The sequence below is a fragment of the Xenopus tropicalis genome, chromosome 5 (assembly GCF_000004195.4).
Source record: "Xenopus tropicalis strain Nigerian chromosome 5, UCB_Xtro_10.0, whole genome shotgun sequence".
NCBI lineage: Eukaryota > Metazoa > Chordata > Amphibia > Anura > Pipidae > Xenopus > Xenopus tropicalis.
Window position 1 is genome coordinate 57,448,786 of NC_030681.2, and position 21,820 is coordinate 57,470,605.

The following is a 21,820-nucleotide window of genomic DNA, read 5'->3' on the forward strand; positions in this document are numbered from 1 at the left end:
TCCTCTGTTCAGGATTGTTTTTTTCAGTTTGACATAAATGGACTCTTCCACACCTATTTCAAGCCATCTGTCTTCTCAGTCCAAAATATGCACATTGCTGTCCTCAAAGGAGTGTCCCTTTTCCTTGAGACATAGATAGACTACCGAGTCTTGTCCTGAGGAGTTAGCCCTCTTATGTTGGGCCATTCTCTTACAGAGCAGTTGTTTTCTTCCCCCCAATTTATAGCTCTAAGCACTGTTCACTACACTGGGCAGCATAGACTACATTACTTTTCTTGTGCTTTGGTGTTGGATCTTTAGGCTGCACCAACTTCTGTCTCAGGGTGTTGCTGGGTTTTTCTGAAGTTCCAGCAACATATGTGATGACTATGTTGCCTCCCCTCCCTTTGTTGGTCTGAGCTTTTTGCTTGACTTTGATTTTGTTTTGTTAAAAGCCCAGTCTGGGTATCCACAAGTTTCAGAGCTCCTTTAAGATATTTGTATTAGTGCCAAAAATAACAAAAAAACAGTGTGTATATACTGTGTATATGAGTGTATACTGTCCCATTAAAAGTGTGGCTTGGATGACATTTTGGACAAGAATAATATTTAATGCTACAGTGATATTAAGATCTAGTTATTTTAGAATATGTATGTATATTTTTATTTATTGATTGCGACTTATGCATGCTATGCTGTACAGCAGAACAATAAAGTAACAAAACAAACAGGGGGAATACAATAATAAATACAAATAACTACAAAGTACAGTTACATCAAAGATTAAATGCTAAGTGTTAAGGAGGTCCCTGAACCATAAAGCATAAAATCCAGGTTGCATGTTATAAGATTTATAATTAATTAAGGTTATATATAAGGTGCGTGTTATATAGGAAGAAATTAGATTTTTATCTTACCTGGCCAAGAGTAAGTGGCACTGCATCTTGTGTGTGTGTGCGACCAATTTTTATAATGTTCTCAAACTCCTTGGATTTTTCTTCCAATGCATCGTGTAACTTTTGGAGTCCAGGTAAAAGAACTTCATGAACCTCTTTTACAGCAGCAATATGCATGGCTGTAGGAAATGTATCATTTGAACTCTAGGAAAGGAATAGAATTGGAAATTATTTGAAATGCTTTTTTTAGGTCACCTGCATACTATGTTTAAGCTTCTGCTTTAAATGCCCTAGATAGAAAAAACTAAATTTGCTAAACAAAGTGTGACATAATTCTAAATGGCACTGTGAGAATGCATGCATAAAAAATGTAACAATACTAGATATTTTTTTCAAACTTTTTTTATATTTATTTTTAAATTTCACATGGGGCTAGTAATGTTCTTCATTTGCCAGGGTGCCATAGCCATGTGACCTGCGCTCTGATAAACTTCATCACACTTTACTGCAAGTTGGAGTGATTTTACTTCCTCCCTTCCCCCCCAGCAGCTGATCAGCAGAACAATGGAAACGTAGCAAGATAGCAGCTCCCAGTAGATATCAGAATAACACTCAATAGTAAGAAATCCAAGTCCAGCTTGCGACTCCTCCGGTTACATGGAAGTAGGAGAAACAATAGGTTACCTGAAAGCAGTTCTAATGTGTAGATGCGCTGGCTCTGTCTGAAAGCTAAGACTCGGGCACAATGCACTGAGATGGCTGCCTACACACCAATATTACAACTAAAAAAAACACATTTGTTGGTTCAAGGATAGCTAATTAGGATTTGGAAGGGTTAAATGCCCGCGTGAACACGGAAGTGAAAAAATTTTCACCACGCGTGACATTTACCCCTTCCGGATCCTTATTAGCATATGCTTATTAGGATTCGGATTCGGTTTGGTATTCGCTCGAATCCTTTGGAATGGATTCAGGAGTTCGGCTGAACCCGAAAAACTGGGTTCGGTGCATCCCTTACTTTGAGATAACCTATTGTTTCTTGTTTCTGCTCAATGTAACCTGGGGAGTCCCAAGCTGGACTTGAATTTTTTACTACTGAGTGCTATTCTCATATCTAACACTTTTAGCAATACATGTGTCAGGTAGTTGCTATCTTGTGACCCCATTCCTGACAAAGGGAGTGCCCCCGTAACGTTGATTCTATGTGGTAAACTGGCAGAATAAATGGGGTAAGCTCCCCAGCAGTGCAGTCTCTATTTATGCTTTTTTATATACATTGTTGGGGCATAGGAGACTTTGCACCACAGAAAATTGCCTAAAGTGAGTGCAACTGTCAACTTTTTCTGTTTGCTATCTTCCCATTGTTCTGTTGATCGGCTGCTGTGGGGTGGAAGGGAGGGGGGGTGATATCACTTTAACTTGCAGCTCAGCAGTAAAGTGTGACTAATGTTTATCAGAGTACAGGTCACATGGCTGTAGCACCCTGGGAAACTAAAAACATGGCTAGTCCCATGTGAAATTTCATAATTAAATATAAAAAAATCTGTTTGCGCTTTTGAAAAATGTTCTGCAATGCCCTTTTTTCCCCCCAAAAGTGGCCAACTAAGTAAAACATAAAAAGTTACAGTAAAAATCTTCTAAAGAAACTATTTTTGTTGAGTTGGTGTGTTTTCCAGGGCACATAGAATCTCACCATGAGTACATTGCAATGCCATTTAGTTCAACTATTTAATTACAATACATACTTGACTTTTGTTAACATGATCATTAGGGTGCACAGGATCTTTGCTTCCAAGTTTTCCTCCCATCATCTCAATGGCTCTATTACTTATTACTTCATTTACATTCATGTTTGTCTGTGTTCCAGATCCAGTTTGCCAGACAACCAAAGGAAAGTGATCATCCAATTTGCCAGATGAAACCTATAAATACAAAAAAAAAATATTTTACATAATAGCATACCTTTAAATTACAACCCCTACTACCCTTACTTAGCATTAAATTACAAGATCCTTTTACATACAAAAACAGTTTTTGGAAATTCCCGTGTTATCAGTAAAGCAGTAAAACAGTAAATTCAGAGGGGTTAAATAAAAAACATGTATTCCATACTTACAAATGTTATTTGAACTTAACTTACTAAAACATAATATACTTTGGCATTAACTGTTTGCATATTTCAGGACCTTTAATTTTACATATCACAACAAATATGTATAATACAGAAAGAGACTATAAAAATGTGTAAAAATATCTAAAGCCTGTGCACATCTGCATTTTATATGCAGTTTTGATCCAAGGCAGACAGATCATCTTTGATCATCTTTTGATCCTGCATAACAATTATCTAGGGGACTTGAACGGGATCAAGCAGGCAATACCCTCAGGCCTTTTAGAAAGAAATTTCTCCAATTACTGACGTTTCAGAGCAATGCAGTGCCCCTTTTTTCAAAGTACACACAATCTATAAGAAAGAAAAAAATAGGATACAGAAAAGCTGAAATTGAATTTCCTTATTTATACCCTTTCTGTGCTATACGTCTTTCATTATGCCACTGTGTACTGACAGATACTAAATAATGAAAATAAATTTCCTGTTGGATGATGAATGCAAATGCTAAGGGAATTTCCTTTTACATTTCAGTAGAAACAATAATTACAAATACAAATTTAAAATGGTTTAATATAGATTAAACCATTTTAAATGTGTATTTGTATGTAGCCCACTTTATACGGTGCTGCTACTTCTACCACGCAATTGTATGCGTTTGGCGCTAACAGGAGCCCTGTTGTCCCCGCTTACTATGAGGGAGCAGGTACAATATTACTGGCATGCCTCCACCCAGGGTAGGTTTAGGCAGAACTATAACTCCCCTCCCTGGGAAACTCTGTAATGTCCTCCTTGGACAGGGACTCCCTGCAACTCCCGGTACCTTGCCCCTCCCTTTGGGTAGCTGTTTACTGAGCAATTGAGGATCCACTCTGCAGGAAGAGACAAGACACTGGCTGTAATGGTGAACCAGATGAACTGCTTTATTGCGTGCAGACAGGGGACCCAAGAGTATGTCACACACACTTCAGGGTACACACTACTTTACTTCTCTTTGGGAGAACCTCTCTCTCTGGGCTACCCATGGTACTCCCGCCAGGTGATCCTCTTTGGGAGCTCCCCCCGGTACTCTCACCAGGAGATCCTCCCTGAGACCTCACCCCGGTACTCATGCCTGAGCACCCTTCGATTAGGAATCTCCCTGGTGGTCACTTGCTCCACCTAAACTAGACACTACACCCCCTGAACTCTGGCGATGGATTGCCCATTCTTACTATCCCTGCCTGTCACTCCTAGAGTGATCTATTAGAATAACTTCTGAATTAGAGCTCAAGCCTGTAAATCACCTATTCACAGAGGGAGGTCCCAGGACTAAAACCTCACTGAACTTTTCTACTAAACCAATGATTCTTAACCTGTGGGTTAGGAGTGAAAATGTTACCCATGTTGTTTATGGTGGGTTTTCATGACCCCCTTTCGTAAAGTTAAAAGTTCTGCTTCAGTAATCAATAATAAATAAAGTATGTGCATAAAACAAAGCTAGGCAATATCTACACCATGACCAGATACCAAGATAGATAGCTAGAACTGTTTAATTAGAAATGAAGGCCTGTGCAGTTCTGGGTCACTCAGCTAACTGATACATATTATCTACTCATTAGACTAAAGGAAGACATACATGGGTTGATAAAAGTTTAAGATTTGGTCATTCTGGACAGAGTCCGCAGCTTTTTGTCCCACATATAGGTCCTTCCGAGGGGCCTGCCCAACTGATATCTTGGCAAAAGTTGTCCAGATATTGATCAGGCAGGCGTAAAAATCCTGTTGGGGCAAGGACCACATCAGCTTGCATTTACTGTAATTGTAATCTGATTGTTTGGGGTGAGCAGATTGGGAAAAGGATCCTTTATCAAGAAAGCCCATTATCCAAGAAGCTCCAAATTGCAGGAAGGCCATTTGCCATAAGGTCTATTATAAACAAATAATTCTATTTTTTTTTTTTTAAATCATTTTATTTTCATAACATAAACAACAATATTGAAGTATATAGTGCTATGACCATAGAGAAGAGGTAGTACAGGTCAGTTTAGGAGAGCTAGCGATATCTGCATCAACATAACAGGTTTGGGAAATGGCCCTCGATCAAAAGATCTTGTAAGTGGCGGACCCCGAACTTAGGCCAGTAGTGAAAGTATGGGAGGTGCAGTAGGTGTTTAAAGTTTGAGTTTCTCCATAGTGGAAAGCAAGGTGATGGCAGGGGGGCTGACTTTAATGTCAGAGACCATAGTTTTTGTGGAACTTTAATAACTGGGGAGGACTCAGGCGTGTCTCCTGTGCCATACACCCAGCACATGAGGCCTGCAGGATTTTAAGGGGGTTGTCCATATCCTGGTTAAACCAGCTATGTATAAACATCAGTTTTGTGGCATATTTGTAGAATCAGAGTTAAGTTAAAGGAGAAGGAAAGGCTAGTAAAGAGTTAATCTCAAGCTGCAGGCATACCTTCAGTTGTCTCAATATTACCCTTAAGTCTCCCCATATTTTACCTGTTCAGAAGATCAGAAGCCAAAAAGGAAGAAAAACCGCTGAGCTATGTAAAGAAAGTTCCCATAATGCCTCACTCCTGCACAGGCACCCAGACCAAGTGAACATGCCCAGTTAATTAGACTATGAGTCAGCTTCCTGCAGATTGGCTCAGATCCACATTCCTAAGGGGGGAGAGTAAGTTCTTAGCATTCTTGAGGGAGGGGGAGCAGGAGAGAGGAGACAGCAGAAAGCTGCGTGTCTCTGGCACATTAATTCAGGTTTTGTGACACAATAATACCAAGGTACCTGAATTTAGTGACCCACTTAAGAACATGAATATCATTCCTTACTCAGGGAGTCTTAAGGGAGAAGAGGGTTGACTTGGTTTTATTTATTTTGAATTTAATAAATGCACCAAGTTTCTGTCTGTAAAACTTATTTGGCTTAGCTAAAATATTCAAACTTTCATTCTGACTGCTGATTACATTAGGAGAAAAAAACAAAAACATTGATTTTAGTGGTTACTTTTTTGTGCCCATAGAAATTGTCTGCTATATATCCATTTAGGTGCCTCTGCATGCCAATTAGTTCAGTAAATCTATGCATACTGGGCATCAAACTGTTCAGTAGACCCCTGGCATTCATATTTAGAATGTTTTATGTTGGTACGTTACAAAACATGGGGTATATATTGGAGTAAAGTGCAAGCTTCCTAATAATTTTCAAAAATTTCATAAAAACCTCTAGATTTACCATAGCTTTCCAGGTAGGAAGTTTGCAGTAGAATGACAAATATTTACCCATTTTGGTTTCCTCAGAATGTGTACTTCCGGAAAATATACTAGGGTCTCCGTACTGTATTCAACGCATTAAACTGTTCAGTAGAATCCTGGCATTCAAATTTAGAATGTTTTATGTAGGTATGTTCCCAAATTTGGGGTGTATAACTGTGCAAAATGCAAGCTTTGCAACATATTTACCCATTTTGTCTTTTTCTGAATGTGTACTTTCGGAAAATATATGGCTTTCTAGGGTCTCCATACTGTTAGTGGGGATCTTATGGCACATAATGAGTGCTTATATTGCAGCAGCTAGAGTGTCAAACATGAAAATTCAAATGCAGTATTTCCATTCAATTATTCTTGTGTGTTTTTACCCCGCAAAGTGTCATTAATGTGCTGATGTGATCTCTAGGGCAATTTGTATGCACAAACTTCCTTCTGGGGTCTCTAAATGCCAGATACTTATATTACTTACTTATATGCACAATGGGCATCAAACTGTTCAGTGGACCTTTGGCATTCAAATTTAGGATGTTTTTTCTTGGTATCTAAGGCTATTTGGGAGATAAGATGATTCAAAGTGAAAGCTTTGAAGTGATTTTTTAGACTTTTTATGGAAATTGTTTAGTTCAGAAAAGCATTGATGTTTGGTACTTAGGAGTAGAAAGACACAGTTACCCATTTAGGATTCTTTAGAATGTGTACTTTTCAAAAATGTATGGTTTCCTTGAGTAAACCTAATGTTTTAGGATTTTTGACTTTGGAATCTAAAGTATGGATTGAGGCGATTTTCCAGTATTTCAACTAAACCTGCCAAATTTGGTAAAGCATTGCGACAGTAGTTTTTAGTAGAAAGACTTAGGTACTCATTTTTGACTCGACTGAATGTGTATTTTCGGAAAATATATGGGTTTTGGGGGTCAACTTTTTTTTTACCCCACAAAAATGCAGTAACTGTATTGAATTTTCAGAAGCTAAACTCTGGGGCAATTCGTATGCACTAACTTCAACTAACTATCGCATGCCAGATGCTTTGGTAACCCTATGCACAATGGGCATCAAACTGTTCAGTGGACACTTGGCATTCATATTTTGGATATTTTGTCTTGGTACCTAATGCTATGTGGGAGATAAGATGATTGAAAGTTTAATGTTTTCAGGTGATTTTTTTTAGAATTAAGCTCAAAAAAGCATTGATGTTTGGCACTTAGGAGTAGAAAGACACTGATGTCAGAATTTGTACTATTCACAAATGTATGGTTTCCTTAAGTAAACCTAATGTTCTAGGATTTTTGGCTTTGGAATCTAAAGTATACGGTATTCTGTTGTAGTGCTTTAAAAAAATTTTTGATCTATAGAAGTCAATAATCTCAATAAAACTATAAATATCTGGTATTGGCATGTTTGAGAGATATTAGGCTTTCTGAATTGATTACATTTTTGTCCACACAATAAAATATTTTTCTGGTATAAGTTTCTATATCATAAAAAAATAAATCTCTCTTTTTTTTGGTATTTAGAGCTCTAAATCTTGTTTCAGAAGTGAAAATACACAAAATCTTAGAAAGCAGATTCAGGTTCTCCTAAAGAAAACACTGTATGGTTTTCTTCCTAAACTATACCAAATGAGAAAACACAAAATGTTTAAAAAACGTCTGGCATTATGTGGAGCAGGAATGTGAAATTCTGCTGGCACTTAAACGGTTAAAACTAAGAAAGCTTTATTAGAAAGGTCTATGTAAATACAGCCTTAAACACTTACAGTAATGCTACTCAGTCTTCTGTGAAAAGAAAAACTGCATTCCCTTGCATCTATTCTGTACACATGTGTTTCTGTATCAGACTACCATCTCTTAGCTCAAACCTCCAAGGCAGGAGCAGGAGCATGAGCCTGTGCAGCATGCTCCTCTCTCCTTCTGCATCCCCCTCCTCCCCTACCTGTTGTAATCTGAGCCAAGAGCTTCTGAGCAGCAGTAGGGTAGAGATGTCAGACCAAGCTAAAATGGCAGCTACTATCTTAAACAAACAGAATGTTCTAGCTTGCACTGTTGTGGTTAATCAGTTGGCAATAACGTGCCTCAGAAGTTTTCTCTCTCTTTTAATGTGTTTTTTTTTCTTTTAAACATCAATTGCTATGTAACAAGTTAAATAAAGGTAAGTAGAAATTATCTGTGCAACAGGATGAAAACAATGGAAGTGTATCATTTTTCATACTCAATAAATATTTAAAGGGGTTGTTCATTTTTATATTAACTTTAATTATGACACAGACATTCATATTCTGAGATTTGCAGCTGGTTTTCATTTTTTATTTCTTGTGATTTTTCAGTTATTTCACTTTTCCTTCAGCAGCTTTTCAGTTTGGTATTTTAGCAGCTAGAAGTGGGACTGAATTTAAAGATAAGGAATAAACAGTAACAATAAAAATAAAATTGTAGCCTCACAGAGAAAAAAGTTTTGGCTGCTGGGGTCAATGACCCCCATTTCAAAGCTAAAAACAGTATGGCAAGTATTACAAAAACTATAATTAAGACCAATTGCAAAGTTGCTAAGAATGACATTATAACATCCTAAAAGTTAATTTAAAGGTGAACCACCCCTTTAAGTGTAACATTAGTAAAAAAGGAAAGGTACTAACCACAAGTAAGTCAGTACCTTACGAATATATAATTTTTGTATCTTTAAACAAACGCATACCATCACTGTCAGAGAAATTATTTCCTACCTCATCAGCTGCTTTAATAATAAAATTGGCGATGTTGGGATCAAGTCCATAGTCTTGGTTTACTTCAGCAGCAGCTCTTTTTAAGATGCCAAAAGCTCTAATAACAGGAACCTAGAATGAAAAAGAAATATAAAAAATATAAGGTACAATGTTATAGCACATTTAGGTTTTTGGCAGCTTATATGATTAGTTTTCTATTACAGCTCTATTAATTAACAACTATGAAAAGAACAGTCAGCTAATAAACCACATGAAACATACTGGCAGATGAGATTTAATGTGGATAAATGTAAGGTCATGCACCTGGGATGTAAAAATATGCAAGCAACTTATACCCTTAATGGGACTGCACTAGGCAAATCCATAATGGAGAAGGACCTTAGAGTCCTTGTAGATAATAAACTTGGCTGTAGCAAGCAATGCCAGGCAGCAGCTGCAAGGGCAAACAGGGCTGTATTAAAAGGGGCATAGATTCACGGGAGGAGGGTGTTATTCTTCCCCTTTACAGAGCACTGGTAAGGCTCCATCTAGAATATGCTGTTCAGTTCTGGTCTCCAGTGCTCAAACGGGACATTATTGAGTTAGAGAGGGTCCAGAGAAGGGAAACTAAGCTGGTAAAGGGTATGGAAAGTCTCAGTTATGAAGAAAGACTGGCCAAGTTGGGTCTGTTTACACTGGAGAAGAGGCGCTTAAGAGGTGACATGATAACTATGTCCTTCCAACGGACACGAGGGCACCCACTCTGTTTAGAAGAAGGGAGGTTCCGTTTAAATATTCCGAAAGGATTTTTTACTGTGAGAGCTGTGAAGTTGTGGAATTCCCTCCCTGAATCAGTCATGCTGGCTGATAAATTATTTAACTTTAAGAAGGGGCTGGATGGATTCTAAGCAAGTGAGGGAATACAGGGTTATGGGAGATAGCTCTTAGTACAAGTTGATCCAGGGACTGGTCAGACTGCCATCTTGGAGTCAGGAAGGAATTTTTTCCCCTCTGCGGCAAATTAGAGAGGCTTCAGATGGGTTTTTTTTGCCTTCCTCTGGATCAACTAGAAGTTAGGCGGGTTATATATAGGCATTATGGTTGAACGTGATGGACGTATGTCTTTTTTCAACCCAACTTACTTTGTTACTATGATACTTAGAAGTGTAAAATAATTGTTTTAACAAAAACAAAGGATTTCCTCTTTCAAAATATGGCTGCAAACAAAAGGGCTCATTTACATTCACAGACATAGTGGGCAAGTTTTCCCTGCAGTGAATTGTCTAAAACCACTTTTGTTAAAGGTATATCCCATTGCACTCTGCACACTTCTGTAAAGCTGCACTTTCTTTGGAGAAAACTTTCTTCCCTGATGAAGTTGTTTTATGATGGGTGCTGGGAACTGCTGCATTGATTTTTGATGACGGAGTTTGTCACTGCAATCTTGTAAGTGCAATTTGATCACTTAATAAATGTATGTGAATGTTTTACACCAGGGAGTGTGCCCTTCTTGGTCAAGTAATCATTCTCGGGTGTAGTTTTCCTTTAAGGTCTAGGGGGCTGAAGAGAGAGGGAAAATTAGGTTTTCATCCCATGAGTCAATGCCCTTTTTTATGCAAGGGATTAGTTTATTTGCTTTAGTAGACATTCATTGACAATGCTTGAGTTAGCAAACAAAAAAAATCACAGCTGCACTCACCTTAGGCAATTTTCTTTGGTGCAAAGTCTCCTAGATGTATGGCAGCACCACAAATGTATAGAACAAAGCAGAAACAGAGACTGCACTCAAGCAAAATTTCACCTGGGGAGCTTACCCCATTTATTATGCCAATGTACCATAAAAAAATTCCTAGAGTTAGACACTCTGTTATCCTCTAAAACCTTTAATTCCTTTTCAATTAAGGAGACCCCATAATACAATTCCATTTAGCGCAATATGCATTTATTAACACTGAACCTCATCTGCCAGTTTCTTGCCCAAACTAATAAAATCTCTGGAAAAAGGCAACATCCAGCATGGAAATGTGCTGCTGCACAGCTTATATGATGTGTATATTTAAAACAAAATATTTAACAGAAGGCAATTAAATTTGTTTGGAAAGAGTTTTAGAAATTCCAGAAAAAAAAAAAAAAACCCGTCAATTTTTCTAAATCGTGATTTTTTGCGACTTCTAAAACCTGCACAGGTTTTAGGTGGCAAGATGCTTTTGCTTTTTATGTGATTTACGCAAATGAACCAATTAGCATTCTGAACTGAAATGCATTGCAGCATGCTATCCCCTGCAAAAGCTTTCCCAACACAGATGTCAAACTAAGAATTGGACATTCTCTTAGTACCATTGCAGACACCAAAGAATCCTGGAAAATAAAGTAAAGTGGTTTGGCAAGTACATAGCTATGCTCTACTTGTACCTTTAGATGAATACCACTGAGTCCTGAACCTTTGTTTATTTTCAATTTATGTTCTAATCTGAACTTCCTCCTGAGTCAACCAGTAATTAATATTTTAGTTGCGAATAGAGGAAAAATAACACTAACAATCTCTACTTTTTCCCCATCTTTCATCAGCTACTGTACCTTCCACCCTTGCTCAATTTTTCTTTATTATTTATATACTTAATAGCTTTCTTATGCCAGTGGCGTAACCACTACACAGCAGACACAGCGTGGGACCTGGGAGAAGGGGACCTGGACGGTTGTGGGGTCTGTTGTAAAGTTCTGGCCACCTGCCACTGCCAGCACACATGTGCAGAGGGGGCAGCTTGATGAGGGTGGGGGCCCAAAAATAATTTTTTGGTGGTGGGGCTTGGCTCCCAAATGGAAATGGGAAACCTAATAAACCACACAATAAATCAGAGGCTCTTCTGTTAAATTTAGACTTAGACTGTGAATTTCAAATAAATAAAATACCCATGAAAATTTTCATCAAAAAATATTTAAAATTATTTGGAGCTCCAAAGGACATTGAGTCCTAACAATTCAGACCGCTGAAAAGCAAACTTGTTTTAGCTCATAACATTTAATTTAACCTCTCTGCTCAGAGAGCACTAAGATCACTAAGGTCTATATTAGTCATTGATGGTTTATTTTTAGTTGTAACTATTGCTGACCTGTGACTGGGAAAATGCCTGGCCTGTAGGCCAGGATATGACAAAGGCCTAATACGACTACTTTCTTTTAATGCAAAAGGACTATTTATGCCCAACATAAGGAATATTATTTCTACAAATAATTATCTACCAACAAGGACCAAACATGGTGTAGCTTTACAGTATATATCCTGTATGCCCTGTTCAAGAAATAACAATATACAGGTATAGGACCTGTTATCCAGAATGCTCAGGGCCAAGGGTATTCCGGATAAGGGGTCTTTCCGTAATTTGGATCTTCATGCCTTAAGTCTTCTAAAAAACAATAAAACATTAATTAAACCCAATATTGTTTTGCCTCCAATAAGGAGTAATTATACCTTAGTTGAGATCAATTACAAGGTACTGTTTTATTTTTACAGAGAAAAAGGAAATCAATTTTAAAAATCTGAATTATTTGATTAAAATGTAGTCTATGGGAGACAGGCTTTCCATAATTCGGAGCTTTCTGGATAACAGGTTTCTGAATAAGGGATCCCATACCTGTACAAAGATTTTTCATGATCAAAAGAAGAGACTTGAAAAGTGTTTTAACTAGGCAGGAGATGTTAGAGCATGGGGTTATGGGGGAGGAGTAAGCAGGCGCACAATTTACCTGTTAATAAGATACCACTGTTAAAAAGAAATCTAATAGTAACTATATATCTGACTCTCCAATGAATAATGTAAATATCAGAACAAAAATAAATTAAACTTCAAATGCACAGAGCTTGAAAACGAAAGAGCTAGATATAATTGCTTGTACAAAAAAATGATATAATTGGTTTTACAAAGACCTTGTGGGATGAAACTGGTTTGTTAATTTAGATGGTGACAAAAGAAGTTTATTGTTACGTAACACCGGTATTAAAGAGGGGTACATTTGTTGAGCAAAGGAAAACTAAAGGTTGTTTTTTCCTTCCATTTAAACAACTATGGAACAACTGAAGACTTCCTTCAATTAGATCCAATTTAAGTACTAATGGCTAGTTGACACATAAGAAAGTTCGAAATAAACTAAAATCCCGGACCAGATGGTATTAAACCCAGGGTACTAAGACCTTAGTTCTGTGTTTGTCAAACTTCTTTACTTAATTTTTCAGGGTTTTTTGAAGTTTGACATGGTGCAGAGACAAATTGCTACTGTTATACAGATAATTAAAAAAAATCTATTCTCAGCCACTATAGCCACTAAAACTATAGCCCAGTTAGTTTGACATCAGAGTTAGAAACACTTTTTCTATTGGAGCACCAAAGAGGTCTGTCCTTGGTCCTTTGCTTTTAATTTGTTCATAAATAACTTTTACATTGGCACTGTAAGTTTCTAATTTAACTGATGATTTTAAAATTGGGAAACCTTATTTTATGCAGAATGTTGCTGCATTGGCGAGAAATTTGACTAAATTGAAAAACCAAGTAGCGTACTGGCAAACTGTAATATTTATCCCCTGTACTCAAGAGTTTAGAACATGGTTAACACAATAGATGATCCTCGGTTTTCTAATATATGCTTACATACTCACCAGCAACTCAATAGAGCATACTTACTGGCATTCTTTCAGTTACACCTCCAATCTTGAAATTCATTGTTGAACGAACAGTTTGTGCCCCATAATATTTATCATTTGGAACTTGGAGTTCTCCAAATGTATCACTTTCAATTCTGTATGAGCTGGCCTGGAAGTACAAAAACAAACCATGCCTTCTAAGTTAAATTTTTATTTAAAAGCAATCTGACTCTAGATATAATTTTGAACGGTTTTCTTAAAAGTTTTAAAAACTGCAGTTTAATCAGTTACTGACAATGCAAAGTCAACTATAAAGTTTGTAGGATTCAGTATGAATGATTCCACACCCCCAGATTTTCTTCTATAACTGATTAACAATGGGGTTTCAGAAGCCGCAGATGATGATTTAGGTGTGGGGGCCATAAGAAAAAGTACTGCTAACAAAAATTAACTGAAGCAAAACTAAAACCCTTTAACAATTATCAATTGAAAAGACAAAATGCTTTTACTGATGTCTTTATAATGAAAGAGATTATCCCACCTGATTCAAGATCTGCCCTCATGTTCTAAAACCCTTCAATACCAGTCAATTACATTCTACCAAAAATACACAAAAATACTTAGAATCTATGCCCCTATTTTATAAAGTTGTGCTCACTACGTCAACCACTGACATGTGGATCACAAGGCAAGACAACACTGACTTTTGGAATGAGATCAAAGGAGTTGAACAGAATCAACAGTGACCTGTATTTTTGTAAAGTGTCTTTGGTCAGTCTATGCACAAATATTAAGGAACTAAAACTACATATTGACACTGAAAATTATGGCACCCCCTATTTAATATATAACTAGTAGTAGTCTGATGTACCTTGTTAGTCATAGTTTACAAGAATAAATATGTTTTATGGTAGCCTGGTACAGTTTATTAGCCGATACATGTAAAAATGCACGTTTTTGAGAAATATTTAAAAATTTTAATCAGCCGTCAACGTAGGAATCTGATATGGACATGTAAAATGAAAAGCAGATAACAGAAAACTGAAAAAGGTTAAGTTAAAATTATCTTGTTTGTCCTAAAAGCCCTTGCATACCTAATGTGCAGTTTGAATATTTAGTAGAGACAAGTGCCATGGTCATTTGATGCTGTCAGGCCCTTTAAAATGGTTGACATAGGGGGTATTCCCTTGAATACATGCAGGTAAAGGTGGAAGTGCTGCCCTAAAATGTTGCATAACTTGCTGGTACTAAATAAATGATTAGAAAGCTGCTAAGAGATTCACAGGAAAATGTATGACCCTACTGTAAAAATGTATATGCATTTGTATGACAGGACTGGCCAACAATCCCAAACCCCACTCCTCCTCAGTAGTACCTTAGTGCTAATCTGCATTGTCTGGGGACATGTGGGGCTGAACTGAACTCAAATAGTCACATTTGCCGCTTCCAGGTCTTTCCTATAGTGATTTAGTCACTGACAGGCAGGGATCTGATGTTTTGACTTTCCAAGTGCAGAGAAGGGGTACAATCACACTAAAAGCCTTTGGCACACTGGTCATTTTCTACCACTTCTGTGCTCTCTGGATCACAATGCCCTTAATAACTTGTCAGTAATTTTCACTGAAAGACACCTATATTCCAAAACAGTTTTTTTGCATAACAATAAAAAAATAACCACATTTTAGAGAATGTGTTCCATGTCCTCTGTATTATGCAAAAAACGGGTTTGGGTTAAGAATTCTTGTTTGCAAGGTAGGAGACACTGCTCTCCATCAAACACTCTTATAGTTTCTTACCGAAATTGAAATATGGCTTGTACCATGCGCATTCAAACACGACCTAGAAGGGCACTTTGGAAGCTAGAAGGTGACCTTACAAGCATTTATAAAATCATTCGGGAAACGCATTCTTACCATCCTCCCCTGTTTCACTGTTAATGACTGTACAGCGAGCGCAGAAAGGTTTTTCCTGTGCCGCGCAGCGTGTCGAAGGGAGCACAAACAGCGATACATAGCTAGACACTTGGCCCAAGAAGCCCACGGGGTAGAGGAGGTCGTTGTGCAATAAGACAGCTAGCCAATCACACAAATAACGTACAGACACAGCCTCCTCCTTGCACGCAAGTCACAACTGAGATGAAGGCGGTGCGCAGTTTGGGAAGCTAACCAATCGTGTGGGTTGTATCATACCGGGCTTGTAATGCTATGCTCTGCGTACAGTTCCATAGTTTGTAAAGCCGAAACTAAGCGTCGTTTTGTTACACTGTTCACGATTTATTTAGAAAATATTAATATTCTAGACTGAACTCAGTGTTTTTATCGCGTCCTGTAATAAGACTGCGCAAGAACACGTTAGTAGCGGCTTTACGGAGTTAAACGGATTTACGGAGTTACGGATAATATGTCTCCCTTAAAGGAACAGTAACACCAAAAAAATAGTATTTAAAATATACTGTTGCCCTGCACTGGTGTAACTGGTGCGCTTGCTACAGAAGCGCTACTATAGTTGATATAATTAAGCTGCTGTGTAGCCATGGGGGCAGCCATTCAAGCTAGGAAAAGAGAGAGAAGGCGCAGGTTACATAACAGATAAGGCTGATGCCACACCAGGCGTAGGGCTGATTTTTTCGGCAAGCGGAAAAACGCTTGCCGAAAATTCAGCCCTACGCCTGCTACTTGTCCGCGTTTTCATGCGTATATCGGCTACAAGTGCCTGCACCCGAGCGTATCTCATTCATTCGGGTGCAGGCACATGTAGCCGATATACGCATGAAAACGCGGACAAGTAGCAGGCGTAGGGCTGAATTTTCGGCAAGCGTTTTTCCGCTTGCCGAAAAAATCAGCCCTACGCCTGGTGTGGCATCAGCCTAACCCCTGTAGAATATAATGGGGTTTTATCTGTTATCTGCTAAGTAACCTGTGCCTTTTCTCCTTTGAATGGCTACCCCCATGGTTACAGAGCAGCTTTCGTTATATACACTATAGGGGTTTATGAGTCAAACACCAGTGCAGGGTAACAGTACATTAAATTGTCATCTTTTATTCACTTTCATGTTTTTGTGTTGCTGTTTCTTTAATATGAGATGTAGGGGGCATTAAAAGCCCAGATTTAAGAATTCTGTAGCTTTTTCGGTGAAAAAGCAACAGGCTGACTTGTGTGGAGAGGCTAAAGATAGGCCAAAAGCTGATATGAGACTTAGTGGATTTGCTGCTGGCATAAAAAATTAACCTGTAACCCTTGCTGTTCCCACTAACTTTCAATTAGGTTCAATGTTGACAAGTGCTAAGTTATGCACTTTGGTATAAATAATATAAATGCAAGTTATACACTAAATGGTAGTGTTTTTGGGGGGTCATTAATTGAAAAGAACCTGGGGATTCTTGTTGATAACAAGTTGTCTAATTCCAGGCAGTATCATTCAGTGGCTACTAAAGCAAATAAAGTGCTGTCTTGTATAAAAAGGGCATAATTTTGCCTCTTTATAGGTCTCTGGTAAGGCCTCGCCTTCAGTATGTAGTGCAGTTTTGGGCTCCAGTCTTTAAAGGAGAAGGAAAGGTAAAAACTAAGTAAGCTTTGTCAGAAAGGTCTATGTAAGTAAAGCCATAAGCACTCACAAAAAAGTCCTCTATCAAAAGAAACCCAGGATTTCTTGTCTTTCTTTGTGTAAACATGTTCTTCGTTATCAGACTTCCTCTCACAGAAAAATTCTTCATAACCAGGACTGGAGTCAGTGCAGCTCTCTCCTCTCTCCTTTCTCCTGCTCCTCCCTCCCATAAGAATTCACAAGAATTCACTCCCCCTCCCATCAGAATGTGTGATCTGAGCTACCAAGGCCTAGAGCTTCAGTGTGGAAGTTACTGAGATCAAGCTAAAATGGCAGCTGCTATCTTAAGCAAACAGGTGGAGCTTCTAGGGCTGTTTACTCAGGTAAAGTAAAGCTTTCTACAGATTAAATATAGCGTTCTAGCTATATTTAGATTATGAAAGCTGCAATGCACAAACCCCCATATGTAATAAAAGGTACTAAGTTTGCCCAGGAACAGTAACCCATAGCAACCAATAAGATGTTTGCTTCTAAAGGGCATGTCAACCCCAAAAATAATTTTTTGCATAATGAAAGGAAACATAATTCTAAGCAACTTTCAAATATGAAATAATTACAAATTTGTAGCGCTTTAAATGTTATTTGTAAATGTATTGCTATTGAAAGCAGCATTTGCTGAACTCCTGGTTGTTACATTTTAATCAATGTTGTAAAGGTCTTGCTTCTCCAGCAATACAGGTCTGTTAGTCTGCTGGCTTGGGTTACATTGTTTCAACAGTCAGAGCCCCCAGGGTAGAAAATAGAAAAGGACAACCAAACACTGCTTCTAATAGCAATTATATATACAAATAACTCAAAAACCATTGCAAACTTGTAATACATGTATATTGCAAAGCTGTTTAGAATTTTGGTATCTTTTATTAAGCAAAAAATTATATTTTGCGTTGCCTTGTCCTTTAAACAGGTGACTAATAAATGCTACCTGCTGATCGGTTACTGCAAATGGGCAAACTTAGTGTCCTTTATTACATAACTCCAAAATGTCTTAATGTCCTTAACACATAATGGGTAAGTGCAGAGGAACTCTTGTCTTTGTACAAATTTTACTCACTGCCATAAAAATATCTTGACAAGTAGATCCTCCACCCATTTATGGCCTGTGAATTAGGACCTGCACATTTAAGGTATTGAAACTAAGACCCAAGTCAAGGTTTTGTAAAACTGAACCCTTTAATGGCCAGGGAAAAAACTTGTTCATGAAATTTTGGTAGATAATGGATGTAGACTCAAAGGGGGAAAAACCCTTCTAACTTCAAGAGGGCAAATCCCAACTCATCTTCGTATGTCCATACTTTTTACCAAAGGGGTATGCGATTTACACATTTATGTGGTTGAGGGAAAAAACAAAGCATGGAACTGTTTTTTCTTGAGCACTAGCTTATTTAAGAAAAAACACAAAAGAATATATGTGGTTGCGTTTTTTTTGCAAAAGGAAATTCACACACAAAGGAATATATAATAAACTAGGGTATAAATAAAGTTGTTAGAGACAATTCAGAAACACAAGTCCATGCATATAGACTTATACCTGTGTATACATGTAAGTGGTGCTCAATTTGTGCTCCTGCTGCTCATACAACAATTGTATAACTCCATTAAACCATAATCCAAATGTCACTCACATAAACAGCAATGTGCAGTGGCTTTGATGCTTTTTATTCAGATCTCAAGTGCTCTTGATTTCTGCTGAGATCTGAATAAAAAGCATCAAAACCATTTCATGTTGTTGTTTATATGAGTACCATTTGGATTATGGTTTATTGTTGATTTTGTTCGTATTTGTTGTTTTTATTAGCTATAAAGCCTTGAGTTTTTTCTTGGAACTTTTTGCTGTATTTTTCTTTGATTAATCACAACTACTGTGTTTGTGGTTTTAAAGAATATTCTTAGTAACTCTTTAGTAGACTTTAACTTTTTTTATTAATATTCTGTTATGTGATTGGAGACTAAAACTGCACTGCATATTCTAGATCAGGAGGAAGAGTGGACCTGTCCTCCTGAGATTCTATACCCATATTACTACAGTTCAATACCTTGCTGATCCTTCCTGCTGCTGACTGGCATAGTTTGCTACAGCTAAGTTTATTATCCTCATCATGCTTTATTTAGTTGATGATAATTGCCTATAATGGGTACAACTGTCCATTAGTAGTACTGAAAACTCCATGAAACACCATTTATCTGAAGGAAAAGGCATTTAATCCATATGTCTATGAGAATAATAACGCATGTATGTTTTTATATACCAGAGAAACAGAAAAAATCAATTTCAGTATTGGTTATGCAATCAGATGAGAAGGACCATTCTTTACCAATGAATCAAAAAGCTTTAGTTGTCTACTCCAAGCAGATATTACATTATTTAACAAAATACCAATCACCAATTGCTGTGTTATAGCCTGCCTCCTGATGTCACCGCTAGCCCACAAATTGTTACCTGCCCCTGATGCCCCCCTCACAGACTATACTGGTTTAAAAGGTGGCAACACCATTTCAAAAGTACAAAAACATTACCCAGTGCTACACTTTATGATGTGATGGGTCCTTTATAAACTTACTTGACTGTTAGATAAGGGGTTCTTACTTTGAAATGCGTTTGTTTTTGGATTCCACACGTACTGTGGCAAACAAAATGTTTAAAAAGGTAGTGTCATGACATTTAAACATAACAAGATAACAAATTACAAATTAAGACCTGCAACTGAAAAATCCATCTTGCTTTCTTCTTAAAGGAGAAGGAAAGTCATTTTGGCATTTTACTGCCAATAGATTTGCCACATTAGTGCCACCTAGAACAATATATTTATTCTACAGAAACCATTCCCATACCTGAGTAAACAGCTATAGAAGTATTCTCTGTTTGCTTAAGATAGCAGCTGCCATTTTAAGTAGCTTCCTTCCTGCAGTCTTTAGCCATTATAGCTGAGATCACACACTGGGGAGCAGGAGATGTGAGAGAGGAGAGAACTGCACAGACTCTGGCCCCGGGAATTAAGGATGTTTCTGAGAGAGGAAGTTAGACGCTAGAACATCATGTTTACAAAAAAAGAGACAATAAATCCTGTGTTTCCTGTGGGCACTGCAGCATTACTGTAAGTGCTTATGGCTGTATTTACATAGACCTTTCTGATAAAGCTTACTTAGTGTTTACCTTTCCTTCTCCTTTAGGGCTCTGGCACACGGGGGAGATTAGTCGCCCGCGATAAAACTCCCTGTTCGCGGGCGACTAATCTCCCCGAGTTGCCTACCCCTGCCATCCCACCGGCGAACATGTAAGTCGCCGGCGGGATGGCAGATGCGGCGGTGCGATTTCGCGCAAATCGCCGAAAAAGACTTGCGAGTCTTTTTCGGCGATTCCCTGAAATTGCCCCGCCGCGTCTGCCATCCCGCCGGCGAACATGGGATGGCAGGGGTAGGCAACTCGGGGAGATTAGTCGCCCGCGAACAGGGAGTTAATCGCGGGCGACTAATCTCCCCCGTGTGCCAGAGCCCTTAAGAAATACAGGCACTACAATCCCTACCTACTTTTTTTTTTTTCATTAAGATAAGAGAGGGTACTCTTGTTACATTCTGCAAAATGTTTAGCAACAGATGTTTGACAGTTTTTATTGGTAATGTTTAGTACATGTTTCCTAATCCTTTCTTTTAATTTAAGACTAGTTTGTCTTGTTTGACATGTATTTTTAAAAAGGTAAACTACATTTTTATGATTGCGATTTATATAATGTTCAAAGTTTTATTATTATTTGCTCAAGTAAAGGACAGGTTTTTTTGTACAAAATTATACAGTATGTAATGTATTGTTTTTAACATGCCTTTTGTGTGTAACCATGTATTTTGTGTGTGGATTGAACAAGATTAGGTGACAAGTGTGCTACATAAATAAATGTTAATGTTACCTAAAGTTTCTGTTCTTCTGGTCACAAATTTATATCCTCTTTAGTTAATTATCTTTAGGATAGGATCTGTCTTAAGAATAACAACATTTTTATTTATGATATTCTTTATTTTACTATATTGTGGACTGTGGGTGAGGACACCTCAGTATCATCCTTTTAGTCACAATTGCAATTCCATTATATTTGGAGTTTCCATTGGACAGATTGTTATGATCTTCTGTATTTTTAAAAAAAAAGCTAGATCTGTTTGTTTCAGCTGCTCTTTTAAAGGCTTTGCCTAAAGAGCTATTACTATATCCCCTCTGTAATAACATTTTGTTAGTTAGTTCCTTTCATCAAGTACATATATGACATAGACACAGAAATTGACTATAAGGGATGTTATTAAAGAGGTTTTTATGGTGACAGGAGGTGACATAAAAAATGTTGTTGGCTCAGCAATTTTTTCTATAAATAGCGGTGACCACTTTTTTCATCTTCACTACACAAAGTGAAATCCAGATAATTTATAGAACATATATTAATTTTGCATGTGAATTTCAAATTAAGTGTAGTCTAGGGATTACAAAAGTGAAACAAAATCAATGAATTGGTCACAGACACCCAACCACATGAGTAAAACATTATCAATATATCTAACCTTGTATTTTATATATTCTGAAAAAGGATTGCCATCTTGTAAGATATTAAATTCTTCCCACCAACCTAAAAAAAGGGATTGGCATATTAGGGAGCAAATTTAGC

The 21,820-nt window shown here is 37.6% G+C and overlaps 1 protein-coding gene across 1 annotated transcript in view; it reads right to left on the reverse strand.

The window, feature by feature from the left end:
• fh (fumarate hydratase) overlaps nt 1-15,886 on the reverse strand; it is a 29,259-nt gene extending 13,373 nt beyond the window's left edge. The window contains exons 1-5 of the mRNA XM_002935816.5: nt 15,487-15,886; nt 13,614-13,742; nt 8,959-9,069; nt 2,621-2,797; nt 897-1,079 (exon numbers count right to left, since the gene is read on the reverse strand). Of these exons, the coding sequence (XP_002935862.3) occupies nt 897-1,079; nt 2,621-2,797; nt 8,959-9,069; nt 13,614-13,742; nt 15,487-15,585 (699 nt within the window). The 5' untranslated portion in view covers nt 15,586-15,886. The remainder of the gene's footprint in view (nt 1-896; nt 1,080-2,620; nt 2,798-8,958; nt 9,070-13,613; nt 13,743-15,486) is intronic.
• Between the last annotated feature and the right edge of the window lie 5,934 nt (nt 15,887-21,820).